The 16,534-nt window shown below is 36.6% G+C and overlaps 1 protein-coding gene and 1 long non-coding RNA gene across 2 annotated transcripts in view; both read left to right on the forward strand.

Moving 5' to 3' along the window:
- LOC126968664 (tripeptidyl-peptidase 2) overlaps nucleotides 1-7,088 on the forward strand; it is a 46,593-nt gene extending 39,505 nt beyond the window's left edge. Inside the window, exons 21-24 of the mRNA XM_050813695.1 lie at nucleotides 2,075-2,192; nucleotides 3,152-3,307; nucleotides 4,457-4,628; nucleotides 6,150-7,088. Coding sequence (XP_050669652.1) covers nucleotides 2,075-2,192; nucleotides 3,152-3,307; nucleotides 4,457-4,628; nucleotides 6,150-6,359 — 656 coding nt within the window. The 3' untranslated portion in view covers nucleotides 6,360-7,088. The remainder of the gene's footprint in view (nucleotides 1-2,074; nucleotides 2,193-3,151; nucleotides 3,308-4,456; nucleotides 4,629-6,149) is intronic.
- The window catches only part of LOC126968781 (uncharacterized), a 181,222-nt gene extending 165,066 nt beyond the window's left edge, over nucleotides 1-16,156 (forward strand). Inside the window, exon 2 of the long non-coding RNA XR_007730285.1 lies at nucleotides 9,714-16,156. This is a non-coding gene — a long non-coding RNA (uncharacterized LOC126968781). The remainder of the gene's footprint in view (nucleotides 1-9,713) is intronic.
- The last annotated feature ends 378 nt before the right edge of the window (nucleotides 16,157-16,534 follow it).

Consider the following 16,534-nt stretch of genomic DNA (forward strand, 5'->3'; position numbering starts at 1 on the left):
GAATACCGCCCACTAGTGGCTATATTGCGTCTAAAATACACAGTAGTTTAGCAGACGTCACTTTGGACATGTTGTGTTTCCTTCGCAAACATTTTCAGTTTTTTTTTTGGTTGATTTTTTTAATTTTGCTTTGTGTATTTTTTGAAAACGAGTTGTTTTGTTTTGATTTGCTTTTTAACCAGCATATGTTATTGTTTTTTTTTGTGAAAAAAAACACTTTGATTTGATTGATCTCATATTAATAGTAATATGTATGTAAATAAATATGGAGTTGGTAAATTAATTGTTTTAAAATGTGCATATTTTCAATATGCGGGATCCCGCAAATACCGAGATCCCGCGGGATTGAATATTCGTAGTCCCGCAAATGCCCAGATTATAGGCCGCGGGATTGGAAGCCCTACTTTCAACCACTGGCGGTTGTCAAAGTGCTTTTGTGCTTGTTTGATATTCCCATTCTGGCGCTGTTAGCCATGTAGTGAGAGTCTGCGGTACTAAAACTATTGATGACGACCGCATCAAACATCGATAGATAGTGGGAAACTATTTACAAAAATAATGTGCACTTTATTACATTGATTCTTGAAGTATTTACACGGAAAACGAACGCAATTCCGAGTTCCTTCGCAGCCATTTGTATTATACGTCAAAATTAGTTCTCTGGACGCTCGTGAGAGGCGCTTTATATAGGCACAAAAAAATTGTTGTCGAACATATGGAACAGCTCATCCAGTGGTAGTTATACAAGTCAGTGACTCAAACCACGCAAAGGCACTTTTGATTTATAGGCATTTGAAGTTTAAGCTCTAAATAATCTTCCATAATATAAATATCCAAAAAAAAAAACAGTTTCTGTGTACATTTTAAAATAGGGTTTTCACTACATGACAGATGCGACTTTCAGAAGTACGATGGCATACTTAACCCTATTTTGACCAAAGTGTGGTTTGAGTCCTCTCTGCTTAACTACGTCCATTTATACGTTAGATAGACAATGACAGCTGTGAATACGTCGAAAAAAAACTTTTGTAATGAAAATAAGGGATGAGACGAGCAGGACGTTCAGCTGATGGTAATTGGTACGCCCTGCCCATTATAATGCAGTGCCGCTCAGGATTCTCGTGAACCTGACCTGAAATTCTGAGCGGCACTACAATTGCTCTCGTCATCTTGAGACATAAGATCTTAACTCTCGTTTGCCCAGTAATTTCTGACTGAAACACAATAATGCTTAAACATTACTGCTTCACGGCAGAAAAAGGTGCCGTTGTGGTACCCATAATCTAGCCGGCATCCTGTGCAAAAGAGCCTCCCACTGATGCAATATAGGTACACATGTTATAAATTTTATCTACACCCATGCTTTAAATCCTCTATTAAAGATTCTGAAACAGTTAGCTTCTTGCCAACATTAAAACACACAATGTTCTAATAACCATTACATCATCCAAAATAGTGTTTTAATGTTGTATTGAATTTCATAACAACACTCCTATGTTTTTTTTTATCCCTTCATGCGCAAAGAGTTTCAACAGACAGCCACATTCTTATTGCTCGATGCGTGGTATCTGTATGAATTTCAAAAAAAGAACATTTTCGTTTACGCGCGTTCCACACTCCCAGAACGTCGCGCGCCGCAAAAAAAAGTAGGTTATTCGAATCCTCGCCATTTTCCTTTGATATTTTTATTGTTTACAAAAAATGAGCGATTCATTTTAAACGCTGCAAACGAACATTATATTCAAGTGAATTTTAATTATTGCACTATACAAAATGTAAATTACTACTAAAATAAATAATTGTTTCATTAATACTTAGTTTAATTGTATATAATCAGTAATGAATGATATTAGGTTACTACTAGGACTGGTGTTTTAATGTTACCAGTAAGCTAACTGTTCCAGAATCTTTTAGAGGATTCATATTCTGGGTGTAGATAAAGTCTTGTATGCAACTGTTGATAATTAGGTATTAAAACTCTCATGTGATACTATTATCACTCCACATTCGTGTTTTAATACGCCTTATTGCACAACAGTTGCATAAATAACTATTATTCATGTCATGTTGTTAGAGGGAGACAAGCTAGAGCAACTGTACGAGCAGGTGACAGAGCGGTTCCCCAATCACCTCGGCGCGCACGTGGCCTACCTACACGCACTGGATCCGCCTTCGCCCCACGACCATGCCAAGTATGATATTTTCTATACTGACTAGCTTTGGAAGTTATACTTCTTTTTGTGCGTTAGGGAACAATTATCAGAAAGAATTTTTACGATGCGCGCGCACACCGTCACGCAAATTTGACACCCTGACGATAGCTGCTCAACTAGACCATTTGTAAACAATTTGTTATGTTTGTTTTAAAGACGTGATAACCCTCACTACTGGGATTGATACACAAATAAATTTTGAAAACAAAATTTTATGAACGATGCGGGACTCGAACCCACGACCTCTGGCGTTCCGTGCCAGTGCTCTCCCAACTAAGTACCTGTAACATAACAAATTGTTTAGATTTACAAGAGCGACATCTCAAGTCAATTTCCTAATATGCAAATATTGGGGTTGAGCAGATTATCTACTGTAAAGTAGATCTTGTAGATGAAGCCACAACCTGAGAGTTGAACAAAGCATACAAGATTTTATGAAGATACGTCCCTCGAACAGCTCAGTTGAGAGAGCACTCGCACGGATCACTAGTCGTGGTTTCGAGTCCCGCGTCGTTCATAAAATTGTTTACAAATTTTATTTGTAGACCATTTGTATCATGCTACAGCTAGTAAGCCTCTTGTAACCACTACCAATGGACGAGAATTCAATAAATTTCAATTTATAATTTAGTTTTAAAATAAAAAAAACCTCTCCAATTGTATAAAAATAATTTAATGACATTTAAGTACACGATATTTAACATAATTATGTGGTATAATAATATTTTCATTGGTTGTATTTAATACCTTCTTTATTAGAATATTGTTTTTTCTACAAACGTACTTATTACACACACACACACACAGACACACACACACACACACACACACACACACACTTTTTCTTTTATTGGTGTAATGTTAGATAAGGTGGTGCATGATTTTTCGTTGGATTTTCAAAATTATTCGAAGGTGAGAAAGCTAAAGATGAATTTCAGACTGCCTACACTAGAGGAGCCTGACGTGACCAGCGCGTGGTGCGAGCAGTTGGTGTCCATCTCGGACAAGGTGATCAAGAATATCGACCAGGAGAAGCTGCTGGCGTACCTTGGCATCAAGAACGACACGCGTAGCGACGCAGCTAAGATCAAACAGTAAGTGTCATCAGTGGGAGGCTCCTTTGCACAGGATGCTGGTTGGATTATGGGTACACAACGGCGCCTATTTCTGCCGTGATGCAGTAATGTGTAAGCAATTCTGTGTTTCGGTCTAAAGGGCGCCCTAGCTAGTGAAATAACTGGGCAAATGAGACTTAACATCTTGCGTCTCAAGGTGACGAGCGCAGTTGTAATGTCGCTCAGAATTTTTTGGGTTTTTCAAGAATCCTGAGCGGTACTGCATTGTAGTAGACAGGGCGTATCAATTACCATCAGATGAACGTCCTGCTCGTCTCGTCCCTTATTGTCATTAAATAAACATACTACATCTATAACAGTCATCATCACTAAAATTGAATGTCCAAATATCCTTTACCGATTGGTTGGAAAATAGGTAATACCCAAAGATAGCACTGAGAATCCATAGAAAATCCTCGCCCGAGTGGTTTTTGCGTTTCTTTGTATGAGTTCTTGTATTCTGGAGAGGCCACAAAACACAACGTCATCCCGTTGTAAGCACTGACTTGACTTTTGCAGCATTAGGGAACTTCACGAAGCACTCAATCCGCCTTCGAACCCTTTTGTGGTCATAAACTCTGGATTTGGAGGATATCATCCTCCTTGAGAATATTTCCGCGCAAGAGGGTTATTGTTTTATCCATAAACTTGAACTCAATTCATCAAAATACTCTGTAATTACTTATATCCGTAAGGTTAATATCCTCCAAACATATCACACGATTTGATGATCATATTTATAACTTAGTTGCTCATCTAGAATCTTTCTTCCTAAGGGCTTCCCGAGAGCGGCAACATTCTTGTCATACCTCTGAAAGACAGAATGGGTGGTTGTTATCACTTACTATCAAACGATTGACTGATATTTCTTTCAATTTCAAGTAAATTTCCTAATATTCAATTATTGGGGCTCAGCAGGTTTTCAACTCTTAAAGCAGATCCTGTAGAGTGTAGATAGAGCCACAACCTGAGAGTTGAACAAGACATACCAAGATTTACTCTCGGACGGAACCCGAAATCGAGGGTTCCAGTCCCGCATCGTTTATAAATTTTTGGTTACCAATTTAATTTTTATAATTAATCCACGAAATGAGGGATATAATTTTTTAATTTACAAATTGTTTGCAGAGAGCACGAGAAGCAGCGCGGCTGGCTAATCGAGGCGCTATGCCGCAAGGGCGTGGCGCTGTGTCGCCTGAAGCAGCTGGCACAGGGCGGCGGCGCCCAAGACAAGTTGGCGGAGATGATGCACAACAACATGCTGGAGCTGCTCAAGTACACCGACCTCACTGACGCCAAGGTATACTAATGATGATGAAATGTGTGATGCTATCCATACGTGGCTGGTTCATATCCGGCTCGAAGGACCATGATGTACGGTGTTATGGTTGCCGTACAGATTATTTTATGTTTGGTTCATATATTAAACGAGACTTAATAAAAATTGGTTAATTGAACTAAGTTTAAATGGTTATGAGCACACGCGAACGGATTGATGCTCGAACGTGAACTGGGGGAAAATGTGGAAATAGGGCGTAACCTTATGTGCGATGCAACGCAATGTTCCACTCGTACATTGTGTTATGTATTAAATTAAAGGTTCTTTTAAAGAGGCTAATCTACACAGTCGCAATAGCGATGAGATATTACAATGTTGAATATTTTTTTAAGTGCTAAAATCAATTACTGGAATGGCCTTAAAGGGTCTTTAAATGACATTAAAAATAAACAAAACATACAGGTCTTTAGTGGGGTGATATAATATATTATGTGATATAATATATTATGTTTTTACAACAACACCAAATGTACTTATTACGAAATTCAAAAGAATTGTTAAAAGACCTGTATGTGGTAAAGTCCACTATAACATAAATGACTTTCTTAGTGATACCACAGATTGGGAATGGAACGACTGCCCTTAGGCTATTTATATTATAAATATGTTTTTATCGAAGTTTTATAAAAATTAGAAGCCCGCTGAGTTTCATGCGTCTGTTCCTCTGCAGCGTGAGGCATAAATTTGTTAATTGGTGATAGTTTTTGACTTTTAATAACTGATTTCATTTCATATTTTGAATAACAAAATATTTGAATTCGAATATAAAATTTTAGAATTCATTTAGATGTCATTTCTAAAACTACCACCGCTTTGGAAACAAATGGCGCTTTGACAGAGAAGAAGCGGCGGAAGAAATGTTGTCGTAGCATATATTTTGCGCTCTTTTTATTAAAATATACAATAATGTACTATCATTGTAACAACAAATTAACATATTGCTATAGAATTTCTAATAAAAGCGCACCCACACAAAACGCCGGCTAAGCTTGCTCTCTTCCTCTGTTGTTACAGGAGTTTGTGGGTGGCGGGGATCACATAAATCATTATAACCCATACTCTCGTTTTTAAATGAAAGAAAAAACAAATCCCACAATTTGACAGGAGACACGCCGCCGGGGCCGCCATCTTAGTGACGTCATAGTATATACGATCTGTATAGCCGAGTGGTTGGCGATCCTACCTACTAAGCTAGAGGTCTCGGGTTGGAATTCCGGTAGGTGCAAGCATTTATATGATGAATATGGATGTTTGCTTCCGAGTCGTGGATGTTTAAATGTATTTATGTATGTTTAAGCAAGTATATTGTATTAAATATATCATTGTCTTGTAACCCATAACACAGGCTATATATGCTCAACTTGGGGCAAGAAAATTTGTGTAAAAAGTGTGTCAATATTATAGTGCAGACTCATCGAGGAGCTGCCGACGTGATGCGTACGTTAATACGACAATTAGTGATATAATTTTGTTGTGCGGCAGACGATCCAGTACGGCGTGTGGCAGTCGTTCGCGCTGCAGCAGTGGGGACGAGGTGCTCGTCTTGCAACCCGGCTGGCCGAGGAGCGCGGGGCCCGCGCCGCCGACGAGTGTGTGGCGGCGGCCGCCGAGCGACTGGGTTGGCCGCACCTGGCGCGACACACGCGGCGACACCTGCCGCTCAAGTACCCCGCGACCTACCGCCCCTTCTGATACCACACACACACATAACACACATTACAATAACACACAACTCAACATAATCGCCATTTGGCACTAGATTTTTCATCAGGGGCGTGCATTGGTTTTCTAGCATGGTAGGCGCTGTAAATCTAACAACTTGTTTTTGTTTAGCTTTTGAACATGCAATCTGGAGATTGATCCACCTTAGGCATTTAGTATCTAGCGTAAGGAAATATTTTATGAGTGTTCAATAGAAGTTTGTTACAAAATTAAACTAAATTAACTTTAACGCTATATTTATTTAGGTTCATATCGAGATAGGCACTGCCTTATTGTCTACATGTTATGCACGCCCCTGTCTTTCATGTACACCAAGATCGGAAGTGCCGTTCGGCACACTACGCCCTGATCAGGTATTGACTCTCAATAGTTTATTTTACACGGTCTTATAGCTTGTTTCAATCGTTTTCTTATATATTTTCTCATATCATCCTAATTATAAGCAATCTATTCAAAAAAGTAAAATAAACGCTGCGCACTCGTCAAAATGGCGCCGATCTATTGAATACCGCGGCGCGGGGGCACTTGCCGATCATGGAAAGTTACATACTTTTTCATAAAAAAAGTCACCTTCAGCCTACCCTATATTAAGGTGATTGGGCCTTAGTCCATCCACTCAAGCCGTTATTCAAATTTACACGCAACCTTTATTGTTGTGTGTAGATTTTACTTAATGTATTTTTCCCGGCATTTTGCGTGCATATACGAGGGGAGGTCAAAAAGTTCGCGGAATGACTGGGAAAAAAGATGAAATGATACATTATGTTATTTTTCCTTTTCAATATATTCCCCCTTAACACGAATACATTTTTGGGATCTGGCATATAACTTATTAATACCGTCGAAAAAATAGGTTTTGTCTTGGGCGTCAAAATACGCCGAAATCGCCGACTTGACTTCATCATCGTCTCTAAATTTTTTTCCACGCAGCTCTTTCTTCATCTTTGGGAATAAATAAAAATCGCTAGGGGCCAGGTCTGGACTGTAGGGTGGATGGCGTAGTTGTTCAAAACCGCATCGATGAATGGCAGCCGTCGCAACATGACTCGTGTGAACGGGCGCGTTGTCGTGCAAAAGGAGTACACCTTTTGTCAGTTTTCCTCTTCTTTTTTCTTTAATAGCTTCTTTTAATCGGTCCAATAGGGAAGCGTAGTACTCTCCCGTTATAGAAACACCACGTTCTTTATAATCGATCAAAAGAATACCTTCAGTATCCCAAAAAATAGTCGCCATGATCTTTCCGGCCGATTGCGACACTTTAAATTTTTTTGGGGGTGGTGTGCCTTTTTTGTGCCACTGCATCGACTCCTGCTTTGACTCAGGCTCATAGTGGTGAACCCAAGTTTCATCACCGGTTACAATTCGGGCCATAATTTCTTCCCTAACTTCTCCACAGCGGTCTAAATACTCGCGGGAACAGTTGACGCGCTCACGTTTTTGCAGCGGCGTGAGCATTCTCGGGACCCACCTTGAACACACTTTACTCATGCCAAGATGTTGATGAAGAATATTTAAAATTGTGGTTTCTGATACTCCAACTGATGCTGCAAGTTGTTTCTTCTTCAACCTTCCGTCTTCCAATACAAGTTTTTCAACTTTTTCAATGATTTCCGGCGTAGTGGCCTCAATGGGCCGTCCAGGTCGAGGATCATCTTCAATTGACTCCCTTCCTTGCTTGAAAAGGCCGTGCCATTTGTAAATCATGGTTTTACCAGGAGCAGAGTCTCCGTAAACAGCTAACATCTCTTGCAAAATAGTTTGAGGCGTTTTTCCTTGTTTGGTGAGGAACTTTACGACGGCGCGATGTTCAATTTTCTCCATAGTGGCTAGTTTGTTCCCGATTTACTTGTTCACTCGTTTGTAACTCGAAAGCTAATGACCCAATTAGGCTAGAAATTGGCATATATAGTAATTATGAGTTACTCAAGTAGCGGCTACCTGGAGGAGCGACCTCACCCCCGCCAACCCCGCCATTCCGCGAACTTTTTGACCGCCCCTCGTAAAGCCTGAATGGTCTCTACAGTCCATTCATGCGTTTGAATTAATATTAATGAACTAAGTTGAGTAATAATTGAAGGAGTATTAAACTTTTAATAAAGTATTTTATATAAGTTAGTCTATTGTGTCCATATTAAAAATCGAAGCTTGTCCAAGTTTCCATTTTTCGGTCGTGGCCATCTTTTGGTCTTGGTGACGTCGTATTAGTGACATAACAAAATTATGAAATATTAAAATTATTGAAGAATTTATGATTGATTGAAATTTTCTTAATACTGCTGTTATGAGTTTCCGCGTGTATTAGGTTAAATAGACTAATTTAAGTCTGTTCAAGTGTTATTATAGACAATTTAAGAATATTATTTAAATCATGAAAACGCTCTCATTGCTACGAGCTATGACACTGTTAAGAATAAATTCCAATGGTGTTATTACAAAAAAAAATTTTTAAAAATGGCTTAGACACGTGTTTTTTTAGATAGTGACGTAACAATAACGACGTCTAAAATGGAGTTTATCTTTGTCTATTACAAAACAGTGTTTAGCTTGTGTTTAACTAAAACTTTGTTTAGCACAACATAAATTGAAGTGTACAGGAACAATAAAAGGAACGGAACGCAATTTTTGTCAGCTATCGTCTATTTAGACAAGCTTCGATTCGTGTTTAAATATAAGCAATATCTAAAGATTGTTGAAAGCTAAACAACAGAAAGACACGGATTTGTAATAGAACTTTTTTAAAACAAGTGTTCAACACATGTTTAACATTTTTTGTAATAACACAGCAAATGTCTATAATATGTCCAAAAATACTTAGTTAACATTTTTTTGAAATGTCATGTAAAATCTAAATAGTTTTAGTCGGTTCAAATTGTCGTTGATGTTTTTTTTTGTCACAACTGACATCAAAAACAATTCTCATGCCGTTCTTAGCTTTTAAGTTAGAGAAATGTAATTTTCGGTGATTGAGTTGTTTAAAAACTTTATTAGACTCGTCTAACTGTCACCGGTATTACTTGGTCTGCCGTAGCATTGTGCTTCGCTTGCAGACGCCGAGCTTGCCGAAATGGCATAGCCCATATAATTGGCGTTAGCTGCAAAAAATATTTCGTACCACACCACTTTTAGCAGTTGATGTTTTATGATTTACGGTCGTTCCCTCTTAGTTGAGATAAAAATCGTAACTATCGTTGACTTTTCTGTCCAAATAAACATATCGACGGTAACTTACCTTATCCGTACACGCTGTCTGTCAATGGGACGACGTATAGCTCACCAGCGATAGAAGTTTGTATGGAAATTACAATTCACGCGTCCCAATATAAGGCGATAAGAATGACTTATCGTGTATATTGGGACAGCTTCAGATTATTGACAGCTAATTACTGACAGTTGAAGGTAGTAATTTATCTCTATCTGTAGATAGTATGTAGGGAACGGCCGTTATTCCACCGACATTAGGCTGCATTTGGTGCTCGACTGACGGTCAGCGCTGTCGTTTACTGCTTAGCAGCAAACTTGATTGTGCGTTTACAATAATTGTGAAGAAAAATTAATCCATTTTAAATCTCTTTAATATGTGCGTATTAATCACGTAAATTATTACGGAATAAAAGACCGAGAAGGTATCATTTCAAATTTTAAGAATGGTAACAATTCTTGTTTGACTTTTGAAGTAGAACTTTATACAACATATTCTAACATGCCAGAACTTCTGTCGTGGATATCCAAATGTTTTTAGTTTTCATAAGTGTAAATTCCGCCAATATTTGTCTTTAAACAATTCGACACGTGTTTCACCTCTACACGAGGCATCCTCAGTACATGTTGACTCGCCAAACTCTGGCGGCACGAGACTGCAAAATTTCAACACTTAAGAAAACTAAAAACATTTGGATAATTACGGATTGCCGCAAAGTAACGCAATACTTCAATAAAAAAGGCTTCGTCGATGCCGAATTTTTATATATATATACTAGCTGACCCGACAGACGTTGTTCTGTATATAATAAATGAAATAATGTTCTTATATGAATTTGTCAATAATATATCATAACATCAAGAATTACTTCGTAAAATATGCACCCTGCTGTCGTAATGAAATTGTTTCACAGCAGAACTGTCAAACCGTGCGTCAATAAATTCTCTCACAGAAAATATGTAGGGACACATCAAAGAAAAACAAATTTGTTGTTTTTATTTAATTTAGCAGCATTTTTCTATTTATTCACCTTTTAAACCTTCTCTGGACTTCCACAAATAATTTAAGACCAAAATTAGCCAAATCGGTCCAGCCGTTCTCGAGTTTTATCGAGACTAACGAACAGCAATTCATTTTTATATATATAGATGTTACACACGTTTGGTTGCTTGGTCTCAAGCGACTGAATGCACAAATTTATCGCCATAGCCCGTCAGAGGACCTACGTACGTTGGACTGACGAGCTCGACTGACTATTCTCGTGAGCGTCGACGTATTAAACAGCGCTGGACTGAACTCGTTCATATGTTTTTAACCGACTTCAAAAAGGAGGAGGTTCTCAATTCGATCGGCATTTTTTTATGTACCTATATACACCGATTACTCTGAGATTAACGATCCGATTCCCCATAAAAATTTTACATAGTTTCGCCCAGTAGTTTTCATTTAATGAAAATTTTGTTTACGTTTTTTTTTAATTTTAATTATAGTTTGTGTACGGCTTTTATTTGGATTTTTTATGTAGGTTGATTATATTTTATTATTTTTAACTGGCACTAAAAATATGTTAAGTTTTTAAAGTGATAACCCTCACTTCTAGGATTAATACACAAATAAAATTTGAAAAACAAAATTTTATGAACGATGCGGGACTCGAACCCACGACCTCCGGCGTTCCGTGCCGGTGTTGAGAGTTGAACAAAGCAAACAAGATTTTATTTTTTTTGCACCGGCACGGAACGCCGGAGGTCGTGGGTTCGAGTCCCGCATCGTTCATAAAATTTTGTTTTTCAAATTTTATATGTGACACTAAAAAGTAAAAAATAACTACGTTTTACGTAGTTTTTTTTCCATAGTTATAAGCTACGCTCTACCGACGTCTGCGCTGATCCTCTGTCGAGAACTAAATGCAGTTTTAGAAGTATTTATTGTCGAGCCTCGTATGGAATAGTAGATTGTTAACCGAGGGTCGAAAGAATCAATTTCCGAGGTATTTAGACTATATAGGAATTGATTCTTTTACCCGTGTTAAACACTCTACTTTTCATTTCGAATATGAGGAAAATAAAACTATTTGTTTATCTAAACTATTCATAGATAAAATGTTATAATATTAGTAGTACCTATTTAAAATTAATTGTCAAATTAGGACAAATATGGAACTCACCGCGTAATTGTTGCGTCTTATTCCGCTCAAAGAATTTGCGCTAAGTTCACACTGGCTGTTTAGAAAGTCGCAAGGCATTTTTTTTATTAGTTTTTCTTTTACATAAAACTCTTCACAGCTGACGGTAGTTCGATTTTTAAAGTTCATTCCGGCCCTTAGGTGGGAAGTAATTTGTATGAGTTATTCCCTCTCTGTGGAGGGAAGCAGCATTTTCTACCCAATAATCAGATCGAAACAAAAATACTAGTATGAGAAATGAAAAGCATTTGCCCGAGTACGATTTCTACTGGGTCCAAAATACCCGTACGAGTTGTGCATACCGAGTCTAGTAAAGTCGTACTGTAAATGTAATTAAAGGTATCGAATGAATTATTTTAATATTTTTATAATTTTGTATACGATCAGTAACGGTTTATTTCATATGTAAATAAGTTGTGTTGTTTTATAAAACATAAATATTGTTGCACATATATTTGCCAACTAAATCTGTTTCAAAATATTATATTACTGTTTAATAGCGACGAGCACAATTGTCTTGTAGATATCTGGCACCTAAAAGATACTATGATTATTATTGTTACAATATATATTGAAATAGTTTAGTGAGTATTCGTTTTGCGGATCTGACACAAACTGATCGAAATGGCGAGTGGACTTATAGAGTATTTACACAAAATAAATATTTTAGTTATGTTTCTATTCGAATATGGACTGTATTAAATATGTTATTACCTAATATTTTTAAATCAATCGATTTTGTAATTTTTTTAAGTATCGTTTTTTTTAAATATAATGCCCATATCTTCGTTATTGGGATCTGTAGTTCCCTTCAAGATTTTCCGCTGGAGAAACGCATAAAATAAAATATTATAGCACATAACAGTGGTTGTATTCGTCCTGAAAGATTTTACTCTGACGTCTATTTTCGTGAAACGCTTCGAACGGATTTCCTTCTATTTAAAAAAGTGTAATTGAAAATTTACAAATAAAATTTGAAAACAAAATTTTATGAGCGATGCGGGACTCGAACCCACGACCTCTGGCGTTCCGTGCCAGTGCTCTGCCAACCGAGCTAACCGTTCTTTTGTTTTCAAATTTTATTTGTGTATTAATCCTAGAAGTGAGGTTTATCATTTTATAAACGTAACATATTGAAAAATTATATTTTTACTCTGTAGTGCACTAAATCAAGATATACCTAATCTTTCTAAAATCGCTTCGATCATCGAATAATCTGCTCACATAATTTCGATACAGCTCTAGAAAAAACACAAAAGCATTAAGTTTTAGTCGCGAATAGAATACGCTCTTATATATGATAAAGCAATTACGCGAAGTACCATAATCGTTTTAAATTAGGGATTTATATGATGGGTGAAGATAATTTTTTATTATATTAGATTATACACGGATTTCCAGTGTGCGAGCGAACATAGTAACTTAAGAACTATGGTCGACTGAACGGATCCCAAGTTCACATTCTGGTAGGTGTAAGCACTGTATGGAATATTCATCAAATGAATGGGTTTTTGAGGTAGGCTGTTTATATGTGTATGTCAAAGAGTATAATAATTATATAGGGAAAAGAGAGCCCTCTCTACGCATTATGAACTGTCTATTTGAAAACTAGCGCCATCTGGAGATTGGTCCCGAAAATAACTATATATAAGCTCCAAATTATAAAGTCATTTTTAATGTTGTGACGCAATTAAATAAGTAACTCTACATGTAGGTATTGCAATTGTTTACTATGTTGAAACTGCGCGTAGAGTTAGTTATTTAATTTTGTCACAACATAGAACATAAAGGATAGATTTAGTAGTGTAAATATGCAAAATGGAACTCGAGAGCTACATACATGTGCAAACGCTAGAAGTAGCTGCCATTTTATGACCAGTGGGCAGTGACACAATTAAAGAAAAGTTGAAAGGTTTCAAAGCGAGTTACAGCTGACAAAGCTTTCGGCCCAACTAACAGATGGCACTACAGTATTCTGAAAACGTCACTTTAAGGCGTCTGTCCCACCCCTGGTGTATGTTCAAGTATGCATACTGTTTTAGACGCATCTTTGTCTAATCATTAAATTTGTTATACAATTTAAATAAAACACTTTTAAATTATTAAAACGCGTGTAATTGTTTTTACATTAGATTTTTGCGTAAAAGTTACATTTTTATTTTAGTTAACCCAACGTTACAGTCAGCCTGAAAACGAGATCTAGAAAGATCTTGAAACGTCGGGTTAACTGAAATAAAAAATGTGTATAAATGTGTAACACTCGCGTTAATCAAAGAAAATACTTTGTTATACAAGTCATAAAATGGAGGTCTAACCTGCATTAAGAATTTTTTTTGCCCATAAACCTAGCGGGGGTTTTTCTTGTAATCGCGTATATGATTTTTTTTTTTAATATCCTTCTATAGTATTTTGGTTTGAGCTGATGGTCTTGTTACCAATGCTCTAAAGTCTAAATAAATAAAACTAAAACAAAATTCGCCTGACTGAAATACCGGCTTGCGGCGAGATAATTTGTGTGAAAATGTGTAAATATTTATTATAATATACAATATGTCTCAGCATTGTAGAAACATTTCGATACACCTAAAAACACGAATATTTACAAAATACTTTAGATTCGAATGCATTTAGATGTAGCTAATTGGGTGAGTGCAGTAGGATCTGTTGGTAGATTGATAGTAGTAGTAATGGCCGCCATTGTTGTTGTATTCGTAATAGAGTATATTGTACCTAAATATATATCTTAGAACTTACATGCCCTGTATTATGTCGATACACAAATACAATATGAAGTTATAAAATTTGATAGGTTCATTAATTATTGTAATCAAATTTGTTATAATAATAGAATATTGTTGAACTATGATAAATGTGTTGAGCTCTTTAGTTACTTGCCCGCAGCTTGTTTGTGTTTTAACTATAGACTTATAATGTATAGACGTGTAGTAGAACAAAGCATGCAAGAGAATAGAACATATTTAATGGAGATACATCAAGAAGACAAGTAAACATTTCTAATATTAAACTAGCTACCAGTGGGAGGCTCCTATGCACAGGATGCTGACTAGATTGTGGGTACCACAACGGCGCCTATTTCTGCTGTGAATCAGTAATGTGTAGGCATTATTGTGTTTTGGTCTGAACGACGCCGTAGCTAGTGAAATTACTGGGCAAACGAGACTTAACATCTTACGTCTCAATGTGACGAGCGCAATAATTTGTAGTGTCACTCAGAGTTATTGGGCTTTTCAAGAATTCTGAGCGGCACTGCATTGTAATGGGCAGGGCGTATCAATGACCATCAGCTGAACTTCCTGCTCGCCTCGTCCCTTATTAAAAAAAAGCTAACGAGCACATTTGCAAATTAAAATTGGCCTCACACTAACGCTCTGTGAGCTCGTCTAGTACATTCTAAGTCTATGGTGCTTACAGCGTGCTTATTAAGGTGCGTGTACACAGTGCAGGTTTACATTTCATTGTTTTCGATATTGTTAAAACTAATTTGTATTATTATTAAAGCGGTGCTTGAAGATATAATACTTGTACCTTTATTGCTACATAAGTTTATGACGTTTAAGCTTAGTCAATGGAGATAAAAATTCAAAATGGCGCCCAGGACTTGTACAAAAAATGTAAAGTTTTCGCTTGCGATTCCGCTCTGCGATTCTTCTCCTCTCTTTGCTTTTAGTACATATTGGTTTTCGTACAATACTGCCACAGTGTAATCACCCAGTACTGGCAGTACTGTAAAAGAACCATCTGTCTACAGCATATATCACCTCCGAGGCACTAAATGGCGCTAAACTTCATAATGATAACAATGAAAAATACTATCTTGACTCATTACAATTGCAGTCCCCCTGAAAACGAGATCTGGAAAGGTCTTGAAAACTAAAATAATAATAAAAATGTAATTTTTACGCAAAAATCTAATTTTAAACCCAAGTTACAGTGACACGCGTTTTAATCCTTTAAAAAAGTGTTTAATTACGATATTTCATATCACCATATAAAATATCATTACTCTGTGGTAATGCCGGGTGTGTGAGTTAATATAGCGAGAGGGAGTGAGTGAGAAGGAATAGTAAACGACGCCATTTTTAATTATTTTATCTATTGACTCTGCTTACAGATATTTTTATTTGACAGAATCTTATTGCTATACCGTATTGAGAAATAGTTAGTGCTTATAATAACATGGTCTGTATTTTATGTAAATGAATTCAGTGCTTGAGTATATCTAGAGATTTATGCTGAACTTTATCATTGTTCGTACACGATATGTACGAGAAAACCTCATTAGCTTAATATTATGTATGTTGTAAGTACAAATATAGCGGGGGCGAACGCACCCTCAAAAATATTAAAACATATTTTTAATTATCACAGTTTTTTTATTTCATTTGAGTGTTCCTGTTTCTATTACTATATTATAGACGACCTGTATAGCCGAGTGGTTAGGGATCCTACCTACTAAGCTAGAGGTCCCGGTTTCGAATCCTGGTAGGTGCAAGCATTTGTATGATGAATATTGATGTTTGTTTCCGAGTCATGGATGTTTAAATGTATTTATGTATGTTTATATGAATTTATGTATGTTTAAGTAAGTATATTGTATTAAATATATCATTGTATTGTAACCCATAACTCAGGCATATGCTTAACTTGGGGCAAGATAATATGTGTAAAAATGTATCAATATTATATTATATATTATTATTATATTACTTAGTATCTTAAACATTACTAAGAGTTTGATTG

This window comes from Leptidea sinapis, chromosome 16, assembly GCF_905404315.1.
Source record: "Leptidea sinapis chromosome 16, ilLepSina1.1, whole genome shotgun sequence".
NCBI classification, from domain to species: domain Eukaryota; kingdom Metazoa; phylum Arthropoda; class Insecta; order Lepidoptera; family Pieridae; genus Leptidea; species Leptidea sinapis.